The sequence below is a fragment of the Schistocerca gregaria genome, chromosome 1 (assembly GCF_023897955.1).
Source record: "Schistocerca gregaria isolate iqSchGreg1 chromosome 1, iqSchGreg1.2, whole genome shotgun sequence".
Lineage (NCBI taxonomy): Eukaryota > Metazoa > Arthropoda > Insecta > Orthoptera > Acrididae > Schistocerca > Schistocerca gregaria.
The window spans coordinates 1132539648-1132554654 of record NC_064920.1 but is presented as its reverse complement, the minus strand read 5'-3'; the positions used below and the strand labels follow the sequence as shown (position 1 = coordinate 1132554654).

Genomic DNA, 15007 nt, shown 5'->3' with positions numbered 1-15007 from the left:
ATTGTGAAGGTGGTTCGATGAACCCTCTGCCAGGGACTTAAACGTTATTTTCAGAGTATCCATGTAGATGTTGATGTAGAACACTTTGACCGTCGTTTTCTCAGAAACGATGTAGTGTCTGCGGGTAAGCCCAGAGAGACTTCCTCTTATTTTTGCCTCCTCTTCCGCTGAGTGAAATTTCTGGGAAATCGGGTTATGGCACTTGCTGTGTTCTCCACGCCAGTATAGGAACAAAACGACACGGAGGCTGTAATAGACTCATTTGTCTCGAGTAGTCAGTTGAGATAAGAGAGTCGAACGTGCAGTAGGGCTCAAGTTAGTTGAATAACTGAGAGGTGTGTTTTGCTCTGCCTTACGGAGCGGCCTCATCTCGGAGCCGTCGCCCACAAGTCACACTTCGCCCTGACATTGCTGTCGATTGGTTGATATGTTGAAGGGGACCAAACAGCTACAGCCTGGAACCGCGCGACCGCTACGGTCGCAGGTTTGAATCCTGCCTCGGGCATGGATGTGTGTGATGTCCTTAGGTCAGTTAGGTTTAAGTAGTTCTAAGTTCTAGGGAACTGATGACCTCAGAAGTTAAGTCCCATAGTGCTCAGAGCCATTTGAACTATTTTGAACCAAACAGCGAAGTCATTGCTCCCATCGGTTTATGGAAGGATGGGGAAGGAAATCGGCCGTGCCATTTTGTAAGGTGCCAGGACATAGGCACTTAGGCGTTAGCTTACCAACATCAGTATTAATAATGAAGGGACTGGTAAGGGCATCAGATCATGACTCTATTGAATTATGATAAATATGAGCCACTCTCGAGCAGTACTCCCTGTATGTCTGCAGGATTGAGCCACTAACTTACAGCGTTGGTAAATAGTATCGGAAGTTGAGCATTGTGCAATGTAAAGTCTGCAGATGGCCGTAGCTCGGCGGGCCGCCGTGAGCGGCAGGTAGCGGTCACCGGAAACGTGGGACAATACGGCGCTTTTGGGGATAGCCCGCCACCCGGAGCCACCTGTGCTGACACCTAGGGGCGTTATGACCTACTCGATCATTGGGTAGATCTCAGTGGAGGGATTTCGGCGATGATAGAGCGGTCGACATTGGCCGAAACTGAGTATTCTTCCGCCGAATTTTCGTACGTGTGGGAGACAAGAGAATTGTGGAAGGACTTCGCCTTCAGCCATCGAGCGATACGGACTTGGAAACGGCGTTTTGGCCATCGTCTTCGAAGGCACATATACGGTCTGTATCGCAGCGTTGCACCAACGCGTGTTCCGTACACAGGTCTGCGCTTAGAGCTCTTTGTGTCCTCAGAAGCGAGATTTTCTCCAACGCCTAACCACTTCCAACAACTTACCTAATATCCTCGATCTAGAAGTTATCCTTGCGAGGTGCCGAGTATTTATCAACGCAGCTGCCGGTAATAGGGGCGCGTAATTGCAAATTGTTAATGTGCCATTCTCATGGGTGTGTGGGTCGACAAAGAGATTCACTTTTTTTTAAATTTTGTCAGTCGTGGGGAATATCAAATTCAAACGCCAACATTACGATCGAATCATCGACTTCATTGTAGCTAGCATTTACCCTGTCCCAGAAAGCTTTACATGTACTCTAGTCACTGCACAGCTTACCCAGACGGGAAGGAAAGAAGGTTTGCAGTCATCTACGTCAGCGACGGACAGATAAGCTTACAATCTCAAAGAAATCATCGTGGCATTTGCCTGAAGCGATTTAGGGAAATCACGCAAAACCTAAAGCAGGATGGCCCGACGCGGGTTCGAACCGCCGTCCTCACAAGTGCGGGTCCAGTGCGCTAGCCACTGCGCCACCTCACTCGGTGACATCGCTGCGTGTTTTTCTGCGTCCAGGTGAAGATTGCAGGTTCGCGTCCTGTCACGGTCGCCAGTTGTAGTGGTTAATAAAAAACAAAAAAGAGGAGAAAAGAAAAGAAAAGTTTGAAAATATGATTTTAAAATCGTTAATAACCGTGAAAAACGGAAAGAATGAAATGCAAATCGGACTTTGTTTTACAGAAAAGCTATTCCTGATTCAGAAAAGCTATTGTTGGGGCGGTCTTTGTGGCGTTTCTGGGAGAAAGTCAAACCAATGTCCACTACAAAAATTATTTGAAAGAGAACAGAGAATAACATAATGTGATTAACAGGGGGAAATGGCGTAGATAAGAGTTCATTCTTTACCGTGTTAACATGTCTTCTCTTGTGCGGAGTCCAGGTCCTGTTCTTAAAAAATCTCCTGCTTCATTTCTGCGTGAAAAGTCGTAGCTGCTACGAAATCTTGCAATAAATTTCATTGTCCAGGAATTACTAATGTATACAAATTAAATCCATCTTGATATTGAATGCAATTTATTTTACGTCGCTGCTTCCATCCTCCAAATTTCATACGAACTTCCACAATACGTCTGCAGATTAATAAGTTTTTTTCTTATTAATCCGACCAAGACAAGCTAATAAGTAAGTTAAGCTTCCGCTCTCAAGAGACAAGAGCGGGTAGAAAACAAAAAGAGTTACAATTTTTGTACCTTTATTTTCTTATATATTTTCTCTGGCGTCGAGCGCTCATACCGCTGCGACGGTAAAATTTATATCTGAAGGAACGAGTGTAGCGCGGCGAATTTTTTTTATTATTTTCTTGTTTTTACTTTTTTCTTTGTTTCTTTTTTTCTTTTTTTCGGAGATCGGACGAAAACTGGTGTATTTTTTTTGTTTTCATTTTTTTATTTCTTTCTTCAGTGATCGGAGGAGAACCAACCTGGTGTATTTTTTTCCTTTTTTTGTATTTTTTTCTTTCTTATTTCTTCGGTGATCAGACGAGAACCGGTCTATTTTTTTCTTTTTCTTCTTTTTTTTACCGGTGTATTTTTTTCATTTTTCCTTTTATTTATTTTTTCTTTTGCAAATTCTAAAAGTGGAACCGCATCCTATTACTCAGTTACTCTCTCTCTTTGTCTTTCTTCATTTTTTTTCCTTTTTTTCTTATATAATCATTTATATACTAGTTTATAGGTAGGCATATAACAAAGATAGACAGATACATGGAGACTTGTTAAATTTTACCACCTTGCGCTAACTATATATCTAGACTTATTTTTGCTAGAACAACATGTAAGACGCAAGAATGAGATCAGTGTATGAATCATCAAAACTCAAATTCAATACTAAACGGACAATTGGGAAAATTAGAGAGGAGCTCGCACACATTTTAGAGTTGTTTCGCATATGCATGATACAATGCAGCTGATAAGAAATTGGCAAAATATTCGTGGTGTTTTTCACTGTTTTGATCTTAGCATATTGTTCCGAAATGTAAGTTCAAAAATGGTTCAAATGGCTCTGAGCACTATGGGACTTAACGTCTTAGGTCATCAGTCCCCTAGAACTTAGAACTACTTAAACCTAAGGACATCACACAACACCCAGCCATCACGAGGCAGAGAAAATCGCTGACCCCGCCGGGAATCGAACCCGGGAACTCGGGCGTGGGTAGCGAGAACGCTACCGCACGACCACGAGATGCGGGCGAAATGTAAGTCAAAAAGGTCGATGAGGGCGCAGACAGTATGGCCCAACAACCACACAGCAGTTTTGTGTTTTGCACGTGGGAAATATTTAAAATCCGGTACAATGACACTATCAACAGAAACGTGGACCGGTGTAGTTCGCGTGACGAGAGCCACCATTAACTGGCAAGTCCTCCACACGTCGGAAACAGCTAAACATTGCAGGCGGTGTTCTCTGGTGTCAGGGACGCCACACCTGCCACATTTGGGGGAGGCGAGAAGCTGAATGTCGGCTAAACGCTGATTGGTGGGCAGTGTGTTGTTGACAAGTTTGTACCACCAACGCAGACACATCGGACGGCAGAATACTGTTATTGGTATTTGACCACACATGCTTCCAGTTTACAGTAGGTAGGCGAACTTGCAATTTATTAACCCTTTAGTGACCAAAGTATTTCCATAAGTTGTAGACTTTTTATGAACAATTTATTGGGCTAAGGAACCATTCATAAAATCATAGTTTAAATCTTAAAAGTGAGAGTTTAGCCTAAGAGTATAAAAAAATTAGTGGGAAGTGTTGTTCCACCGAACTCCGAAGTAACTTCTCTTGCTAATTTAAAAAAAATATATCCTTTTTTTTAGTACAAAAAGCATGTTAAACATTACATTTATATTAGTATTTGTTAATATTGTCCTTAGAGTTCACTATGGAACTTAGAGAAGCATGGTGCTACACACAAAGGTACCCGATAGTTGCTGCATTTTAGTTTTGTTCTTTTCTTTGTTCTTGGTGGTACATTGGCGGCATCTTGTATTTGTTGTACCTTTTGTAGGCAAATGAGTTCCAACTTTCTCCAGACGAACTTCCTCTGGCTCTCCTGACCTGTCCCCTTTCTGGTGTTTGAAAATGAACAGGTCTTCCTCTTCGCTTATGACCTGAGATTCCAGAGATAAGCAGCCTCGCCAAGTGCAGTCTAAATGTTAGCTGGTCTGCTTCTGTCTTCTGTAGCTTCCACATAATGAAGGAATTGACAGCTGCTAAATCTACAAGAAAGAAACACAGTCTGTGCCACCACTTCCATGAACGATAGCCTACAGCATACCGTTCACGCAGGTGATCAAATGTATCCACCCCTCCCATTATTTTATTATACTCTGCCACAGCCAATAAGCAGAATACGTACTTCACTTCTGCTTCCATCTTTGTTTCTTCTCAAAACAGCTGTAATGTGTTTGGATTGTAGTAATTTCTAGTATACAAACAGGTTTACTATCCTGCCACTTCACTGCAGCAACACATCACCTGACACAAAATTCGAATTCTCCCCTGCTAAGTCTAGATTTTTTTTCAGCATATCTGTGAAGTATTTGGTGACTCAAAATCATCATCAGAGTCAGCATCGATATCTGAATCTTCTACATCTTCTGGTAAATTCTGAAAAGCTCTTCTGCCATCAGTCAAGGCATTCTAAACAATAAGAAACAAACAATAACTACGATGCCAATTACGCAGCCATATGCATTGCACTTCACCCAAGTTTAATGGGAAAAATAATTCCCACTAACGTACCTTGTAATATTTACGTAATTTTCAGTCAAATCCAGCAAATATACACGAATACTATCTCCCTCACAAATGTAAGAGTAGATAAATACGACACAAGTCACTTCACACGCAAAAGAAAAGCACACTGTACAAAAAACGCTGTGGCGGTCGAAACAGAGGCTCGTTTGGACGCGGAAACTGCTCTTCTGCATTGATTGACTAACAAGGTAGAAATACAACCGCTTTCGCACACCCGTTGACAGTTTACATGTAGTTAGCATACTCTAACAGAGCTGACAGCACAAGTTAGAAGTGGGAACACGAGTTACCACTGAAAATATGTGAGTGGGAACTATGGTTGCCACTGGTCACTAGAGGGTTGGGGAGGTTGTTTCAAAGTCCCGGTTGAGAGGGACGAATGTGAGCCCAGTGCGCTGCCCGCCGGTGACACCGCCGCGCGCTCTCTGCGGCCAGGTGGAGGTGTTCGGGCGTGACGAGTCCGCGGGCGGCGGCGGCGGCGGCGGCTGGGTGGTGTCGGCGCGCCGTGTGCCGGGCCCCAGCTACACGCAGCACCACCTGGCGGCCGGCGTCACGTACACCTTCCTGGTGCGCGCCGAGAACTCGCACGGCCTGTCGCCGCCCAGCCCGCTGTCCGACCCGGTGACGGTCCCCGCGGGCGCCGCGGGCGCAGCCAGCAGGGCGGAAGAGGAGCGGCTGCTGGCCAGGGCGACTGCCAGCCTGCTGGCCGGGCACATCGTAGAGCTGGCCGACGCCCAGCCCGTCGCCTCCACCGCCGTCAAGCTCGTCTGGGAGGTGAGCGCGCCGCTTCTCCCACAGATTACATTACTACTTCTTCCATAGATCACCAGTACGACACTTCGTAATGATGTGGAACGTGTCAGGTCTCTATACAAGATATTAAATTACACAAAATATAACATGTCACTCCTAACGTTGCCGCTGGATATACACTCCTGGAAATTGAAATCAGAACACCGTGAATTCATTGTCCCAGGAAGGGGAAACTTTATTGACACATTCCTGGGGTCAGATACATCACATGATCGCACTGACAGAACCACAGGCACATAGACACAGGCAACAGAGCATGCACAATGTCGGCACTAGTGCAGTGTATATCCACCTTTCGCAGCAATGCAGGCTGCTATTCTCCCATGGAGACGATCGTAGAGATGCTGGATGTAGTTCTGTGCAACGGCTTGCCATGCCATTTCCACCTGGCGCCTCAGTTGGACCAGCGTTCGTGCTGGACGTGCAGACCGCGTGAAACGACGCTTCATCCAGTCCCAAACATGCTCAATGGGGGACAGATCCAGAGATCTTGCTGGCCAGGGTAGTTGACTTACACCTTCTAGAGCACGTTGGGTGGCACGGGATACATGCGGACGTGCATTGTCCTGTTGGAACAGCAAGTTCCCTTGCCGGTCTAGGAATGGTAGAACGATGGGTTCGATGACGGTTTGGATGCACCGTGCACTATTCAGTGTCCCCTCGACGATCACCAGAGGTGTACAGCCAGTGTAGGAGATCGCTCCCCACACCATGATGCCGGGTGTTGGCCCTGTGTGCCTCGGTCGTATGCAGTCCTGATTGTGGCGCTCACCTGCACGGAGCGAAAGACGCATACGACCATCATTGGCACCAAGGCAGAAGCGACTCTCATCGCTGAAGACGACACGTCTCCATTCGTCCCTCCATTCACGCCTGTCGCGACACCACTGGAGGCGGGCTGCACGATGTTGGGGCGTGAGCGGAAGACGGCCTAACGGTGTGCGGGACCGTAGCCCAGCTTCATGGAGACGGTTGCGAATGGTCCTCGCCGATACCCCAGGAGCAACAGTGTCCCTAATTTGCTGGGAAGTGGCGGTGCGGTCCCCTACGGCACTGCATACGATCCTACGGTCTTGGCGTGCATCCGTGCGTCGCTGCGGTCCGGTCCCAGGTCGACGGGCACGTGCACCTTCCGCCGATCACTGGCGACAACATCGATGTACTGTGGAGACCTCACGCCCCACGTGTTGAGCAATTTGGCGGTACGTCCACCCGGCCTCCCGTATGCCCACTATACGCCCTCGCTCAAAGTCCGTCAACTGCACATACGATTCACGTCCACGCTGTCGCGGCATGCTAGCAGTGTTAAAGACTGCGATGGAGCTCCGTATGCCACGGCAAACTGGCTGACACTGACGGCGGCGGCGCACAAATGCTGCGCAGCTAGCGCCATTCGACGGCCAACACCGCGGTTCCTGGTGTGTCCGCTGTGCCGTGCGTGTGATCATTGCTTGTACAGCCCTCTCGCAGTGTCCGGAGCAAGTATGGTGGGTCTGACACACCGGTGTCAATGTGTTCTTTTTTCCATTTCCAGGAGTGTATTTCGTAAACCACATCAAATACTGACGAACCGATTCTACAGACCGAACGTGAGGAGAGGGGCTAGTGTAATTGTTTAATACAAACCATACAAAAATGAACGGAAGTATGTTTTTTAACACAAACTTACGTTTCTTTTTTAAATGGAACCCCGTAAGTTTTGTTGGCACATCTAAACATATAAAGAAATACGTAATCAATGCCGTTTGTTGCATTGTAAAGTGTTAATTACAAAAAAAAATTGGTTCAAATGGCTCTGAGCACTATGGGACTTAACATCTGTGGTCATCAGTCCCCTAGAACTTAGAACTACTTAAACCTAACTAACCTAAGTACAACACACACATCCATGCCCGAGGCAGGATTCGAACCTGTTAATTACATCCGGAGATATTGTAACCTAAAGTTGACGCTTGAAACCTCCGACGTTCAGTTGCGTGTTGTAACAAACACGGGCCACGGTCGACGAGGAGCATCTGCAGGGACATGTTTACGATGACGAGCGTGTTTACGATTGTGGCTGTCTGTAGTGCACTGTTGTGGTTTGGTCTACCTGTCACAGTGTCCGCATGTAGCGCTTGCTGCTATTGTTATTCTGCATTCGTCTCCGCGCGCAGACCAACTGTAGTACACCGTGTTACCAGACGTCTGTGACAGTGTAGTGTTGTAGGAACTGTGACCATGGTGTATTCGAACTCTGAAAAGGCGGAATTGATACTCATCTATGGCGAGTGTCGACGAAATGCAGCTGAAGCCTGCAGGGTGTATGCAGAACGGTACCCGGACAGAGAGCATCCAACGTGCCGCACATTGCAAAACATCTACCGCCAACTGTATGCAACAGGTATGGTCGTAGCACGCAAACGGGTCCGTAACAGGCCCGTCACAGGAGAAGCGGGTGCAGTTGGTGTGTTAGCTGCTGTTGCCATGAACCCACACATAAGTACACGGAACATTGCGAGAGCTGGTGGACTGAGTTAAAGTCGTGTCATGCGCATACTGCATCGTCCCGCTTTCACCCGTTTCATGTGTCGTTACATCAGCAATTACATGGTGATGACTTTAATCATCGAGTGCAATTCTGTCAATGGGCATTAACAGAGAATGCGTTGCAGTTCTACCTGTTTACCGATGAAGCGGGTTTCACAAACCACGGGGCAGTGAATCTACGGAACATGCATTACTGGTCCGTGGACAATCCTCGCTGGCTCAGACAGGTAGAGCGACAGCGACCGTGGACTGTAAATGTATGGTGCGGAATCATTGGCTGGTTCAAATGGTTCAAATGGCTCTGACCACTATGCGACTTAACATCTGAGGTCATCAGTCGCCTAGAACTTAGAACTAATTAAACCTAACTAACCTAAGGACATCACACACATCCATGCCCGAGGCAGGATTCTAACCTGCGACCGTAACAGTCGCGCGGTTCTGGACTGCGCGCCTAGAACCGCTAGACCACCTCGGCCCGGAATCATTGGCGACCACCTCATTGGTCCTCACTTCATTGCAGGGGCCCAAACAGCTGCAACATACATCGTGTGTCTACAGAATGATCTGCCAACGTTGCTCGAAAATGTCCCACTGGAAACGCGTCGACGTATGTGGTATCAGCATTATGGTGCACCTGCACGTTCCGCAATTAACACTAGGCTGACCCTTGACAGATGTTCGACGGGCATTTCATAGGACGTGGAGGACGCATAAATTGGCCACCCCGTTCTCCTTATCTTACACCTCTGAACTTCTTTCTGTGGGGTACGTTAAAGGAGAATGTGTACCGTGATGTGCCTACAACCCCAGAGGATATGAAACAACGTATTATGGCAGCCTGCGGCGACATTACACCAGATGTACTGCGGCGTGTACGACATTAATTACGCCAAAGATTGCAATTGTGTGCAGCAAATGATGGCCACCACATTGAACATCTATTGGCCTGACATGTCGGGAAACACTCTATTCCACTCCGTAATTGAAAACGGAAATCACGTGTGTACGTATACCTCACCCTTCGTGGTAATGTACATATGCGTCAGTGAAAAAGACCAATAAAAAGCTGTTACCATGTGGACGTAATGTGCTGTTCCAGTCTCTTCTGTACCTAATGTCCATCACCGTTCCCTTTGGATCCCTACGTAATTCGGTGCTCTCCGACACACACGATCGAACAGCGGAGGAGTGGTACTCAATCGTCAACTTTAGGTTACAATATCTCCGGATGTAATTAACATTTAACAATGCAACAAACGGCACTGATTGCGTATTTGTTTATATGTTCAGATGTGCTAACAAAACTAATGGGGCTCCATTTAAAAAATACGTAGGTTGTGTTAAAAAACATACTTCCGTGAATTTTTTATGGTTTGTATTAGCCAATTACACGACCCCCTCTCCTCACGTTCGGTCTGTGGATTCGATTCGTCAGTATTTGATGTGGTTTACGAAATAAAGAAAAGATGTTATGTGGACATGTGTCCGGAAACGCTTAATTTCCACGTTAGAGCTCATTTTCGTTTCCTTAGTATGTACTGTACTTCCTCGATTCACCGCCAGTTGGCCCAATTGAAGGAAGGTAATGTTGACTTCGGTGCTTTTGTTGACATGCGACTCATTGCTCTACACTACTAGCATCAAGCACATCAGTACATAGCGTCAACAGGTTAGTGTTCATCACGAACGCGCTTTTGCAGTCAGTGCAATGTTTACAAACGAGGAGTTGGCAGGTGCCCATTTGATGTATGGATTAGCACTGGGCAATAGCCGTGCCGCGGTACGTTTGTATCGAGACAGATTTCCAGAACGAAGGTGTCCCGACAGGAAGACGTTCGAAGCAATTGATCGGCGTCTTAGGGAGCACGGAACATTCCAGCCTATGACTCGCGACTGGGGAAGACCTAGAACGACGAGGACACCTGCAATGGGCGAGGCAATTCTTCGTGCAGTTGACGATAATCCTCATGTCAGCGTCAGAGACGTTGCTGCTGTACAAGGTAACGTTGACCACGTCACTGTATGGAGAGTGCTACGGGAGAACCAGTTGTTTCCGTACCATGTACAGCGTTTGCAGGCACCATCAGCAGCTGATTGGCCTCCACGGGTACACTTCTGCGAATGGTTCATCCAAAAATGTGTCAATCCTCATTTCAGTGCAAATGTTCTCTTTACGGACGAGGCTTCATTCCAACGTGATCAAATTGTAAATTTTCACATTTTCAACATGTGTGCGCTGACGAGAATCCGCACGCAGTTGTGCAATCACGTCATCAACACAGATTTTCTGTGAACGTTTGGGCAGGCATTGTTAGTGATGTCTTCATTGGGCCCCATGTTCTTCCACCTACGCTCAATGGAGCACGTTATAATGATTGCATACGGGATACTCTACCTGTGCTGCTAGAACATGTGCCTTTACATTTACGACACAACATGCGGTTCATGCACGATGGAGCTCCTGCACATTTCAGTCGAAGTGTTCGTACGCTTCTCAACAACAGATTCGGTGACCGATGGATTGGTAGAGACGGACCAATTCCATGGCCTCCACGCTCTCCTGACTTCAACCCACATGACTTTCATTTATGGGGGCATTTGAAAGATCTTGTCTACGCAACCCCAGTGCCAAATGTAGAGACTCTTCGTACTCATATTGTGGACAACTGTGATACAATACACCATTCTCCAGGGCTGCATCAGCGAATTGGGGATTCCATGAAATGATTTTCTGAAAAACATCATTTACAATTTCACCAGTTACTTCTTGTCTGTCACATGTGATAGCTATACTTCTATCAATGGGTGAAACACCCTCACACTTCCAGGAGAATGCACGAGGGGCATTCAACAAGTGATGCAAAACACTTTTGAAAATTGTCAGGGTAAAACATCTATCGCAACTGAATACATAAGGCCAATATTATTACAAGGGAGACAGGACAACCAAGAGTACAGGATGATGGCACCACCATCAAAGCGAATGGAAACTTGATAAACAACAAGCCAGAAGTCGTAAAATTTATTCTCATTTTTTAAATGTTGTAGAGAAAATAGAATCTAAATGTTCATTAGAAGGAGCAAGGCAGTTAATGGAAGAGGCCTTACCCACGCCATTTGATACAATTGAAATTCCACCCACCTTTCCTTCTGAAATTAGGAAGATAATAAACTCTCTCAAGAATAAAAGCTCACATGGAATTGATGGCATTTACAGCAGGATAATAAAAGCTTGTTCCCAAGAAATAAGTGGGATTCTTAGCGACATATGTAATAGCTCTCTGAAGCAGGGTATTTTCCCAGATATACTGAAGTATGCCATTGTTAAACCACTGAAAGGGGATACGTCTGATGTCAACAACTACCGCCCAATCTCTCTTCTGACTGCCTTATCCAAAATTCTTGAAAAAGTAATGTATTGTAGAGTAGCTTCAAACCTTTGAAAAATAAAGTTTTAACTAAATGTCAGTTTGGTTTCCAGGAGCGGTTTTTCAACGGAAAATGCTATATATACTTTCACTAATGAAATATTAATTGCTCTGAGTAACCAGAAGTCACCCATTGGGATTTTGTGTAATCTATCAAAGGCTTTTGATTGTGTAAATACTTCTAGATAAGCTCAAGTACTGTCGTATGAATGGGACAGTTTAAATCATACCTAACTGGAAGAGTGCAAAAAGTTTAAACAAACAGTTCACATAATATGCAAAAAAATGGTGATTTCTCAAACTGGGGAACAATCGAGAATGGGGTGCCGCAAGATTTGGTCTTGGGTGCTCTGCTGCTCTTAATATATATTAATGACTTGACATCTATATTCATGAAGATGCAAAGCTGGTACTTTTTGCCGATGATACAAGTATAGCTATCACACCCGACAGACAAGAGTTAACTGGAGAAATTGAAAACGATGTTTTTCAGAAAATCATTAAGTGGTTCTCTGCAAATGGGCTCTCATTAAACTTTGACATAACACAGTATATACAGTTCCACACAGTAAATGGAATGACACCATTAATAAATATAGACTTCGATCAGAAATTGGTAGCTAAGGTAGAATATTCAAAATTTCTAGGTGTATGCACTGATGAGGGGTTGAACTAGAAAAAAAACACACTGAGGATCTGCTGAAACGTTTGAGTTCAGCTGCTTAAGCACCTTAGTGAAAATAACATACTGTCAAAGTAACAGTTTGGGTTTCTTAAGGGTTCTGATATTGAGAAAGATAGTTACACTTACAGTGAAAATGTCCTGAATTTCTTGGACAACAAATTAGAGGCAACTGGCATATTCTGTGTCCTGTCAAAGACTTTTGACTGTGTGGGTCACATATTATGTCGTTACTGGTAGTGCTGCGAAGTGGTTTCAGTTGTATCTTCCTAATAGAAAACAAACGGTGTCATTACGTAACACTTCAGCAGTAGGCAATCAGACATCATCTGACTGGGAAGAAATTACATGTGGTGTTCCCCAAGGTTCCATACTAGATCCACCAATGTTTCTTGTGTATATTAATGACCTGTCATCTGTTACATTACCAGATGGCAAGTTTGTCTTATTTACAGATGATATAAACATTGCAATAAATAGTAAATCAAATATAATTTTTCCCATGTGGAAGTTTCTTTCTTTCTATTTTATTTAAATCAAATATAAATTTAGAAATGGCAGCTAATCAAATTTTTACGACATTAATGATTGGTTCATAACCAATTCACTGTCATTAAACTTTGAAAAGACCCACTATATGCAGTTCAGAACTTCCAAATGATTTCCTTCTGCTGTGTGTATAAAATATGATGACATGGAAATAGGGGAAGTTTAGAGTGTAAAATTCTTAGGACTACAGCTTGACCTCCCCCCATGAACCATGGACCTTGCCGTTGGTGGGGAGGCTTGCGTGCCTCAGCGATACAGATGGCCGTACCGTAGGTGCAACCACAACGGAGGGGTATCTGTTGAGAGGCCAAACAAACGTGTGGTTCCTGAAGAGGGGCAGCAGCCTTTTCAGTAGTTGCAGGGGCAACAGTCTGGATGATTGACTGATCTGGCCTTGCAACATTAACCAAAACGGCCTTGCTGTGCTGGTACTGCGAACGGCTGAAAGCAAGGGGAAACTACAGCCATAATTTTTCCCGAGGACATGCAGCTTTACTGTATGGAGTAGCATGGAGAGCTGCATCAAACCAGTCTCAGGACTGAAGACAACAACAACAACAACTTGATAATAAATTCAGTTGGGAGCAACATATTACCGAACTCCTAAAGTGCCTAAACAAGTCTCTGTTTGCAATGCGAATGACGTCAGACATAGGAGATATAAATATAAAAAAACTGGCATATTCTGGTTATTTTCACTCTGTTATGCCATATGGTATCATATTTTGGGGTAACTCTACAAACAGAGAAAAAAATTTTAGAGTATAGAAGCGTATAATAAGAGTAATGAGTAGTGTAAATCCAAGAACATCATGTCGAAACCTATTCAAAGAATTGCGCATATTAACCACAGCTTATCAGTATATTCATTCCTTAATGAAGTTTGTTGTAAATAATACAACTCTTTTTCCAACTAACTACTTAGTACACAGTATCAATACTAGGAATAAGAACAATATACATAAAGATTTAAAATCACTTAGTCTTGCCCAGATAGGAGTCCAGTATTCAGCAACGCATATTTTCAATAAGTTACCAGCAACCATTAAGAGTTTAGTTTCAGACAAGGCACAATTTAAACATAATTTAAAAGAATTTTTGGTGGCCAACTCCTTCTATTCCATCTATGAGTTTCTCAACAAGTGCAGCAGACAATTTTAATGAAAATTTATTATACTTTCATTTTTGACATTACTTGGTTGTAATAGCCAAGAAACTAGCAAATGTCTGAATGATGGATTTAATGAAAGCAAATGTAAGTATTAAACCTGTAAATATTAGAAGTTTAAATTTAAATTCATGTACATAATTTTACTGTTTATTGACTGAGGATCATTAAAATTACTGAAACTCAAGTTTTCCTAATTACATTTTTGTAATGTGTTTATCTGACATGTTCCACACCCAGGAGTAGCATCATTTGCACTTTTATTTTTATTTCTGGCTACAAAAATCAGTTTCAGCCATGAGGGCCATTTTTCAGTGGTTATGTGAACAGTACTGAAGAAGAAGTTACAATGGAAGTACAGAAACTCATCCACATTTTAAGAAAGTGACCTACATGACATGAATTTATGTGTCTATCCTTATTTCACTTTTAAAGCATTGTATTCGTGTCATTGTTATTTGCTTCACCCAGTTCGCCTTCCCTGCCCTCTACAGAGCCCCCCTGTAAGCTATCCCTAACCCCCCCCCCCCCCCCCCTGTTTTCGTTTAGGCAGTGCCTCTTCACTTGTCTTACATCAGTCTGTCTGTGTACTCCCATAAAGACAATCTGATCAAAAGTGCCCAGACATTCCCATGTAATGTGAAATTGACCACTAGATGTCATGAGAGATAAAGGCAGGCAATACTGTGTTGTCAGCACAGAGCAGTAACAGCAGAATGGGTTGATCAATACA

The 15007-nt window shown here is 44.3% G+C and overlaps 1 protein-coding gene across 1 annotated transcript in view; it reads left to right on the top strand.

Moving 5' to 3' along the window:
- Positions 1 to 15007, top strand: part of LOC126284025 (roundabout homolog 2-like) — a 1608695-nt gene that overhangs the window by 1543441 nt on the left and 50247 nt on the right. Inside the window, exon 9 of the mRNA XM_049982578.1 lies at positions 5538 to 5876. Coding sequence (XP_049838535.1) covers positions 5538 to 5876 — 339 coding nt within the window. The remainder of the gene's footprint in view (positions 1 to 5537; positions 5877 to 15007) is intronic.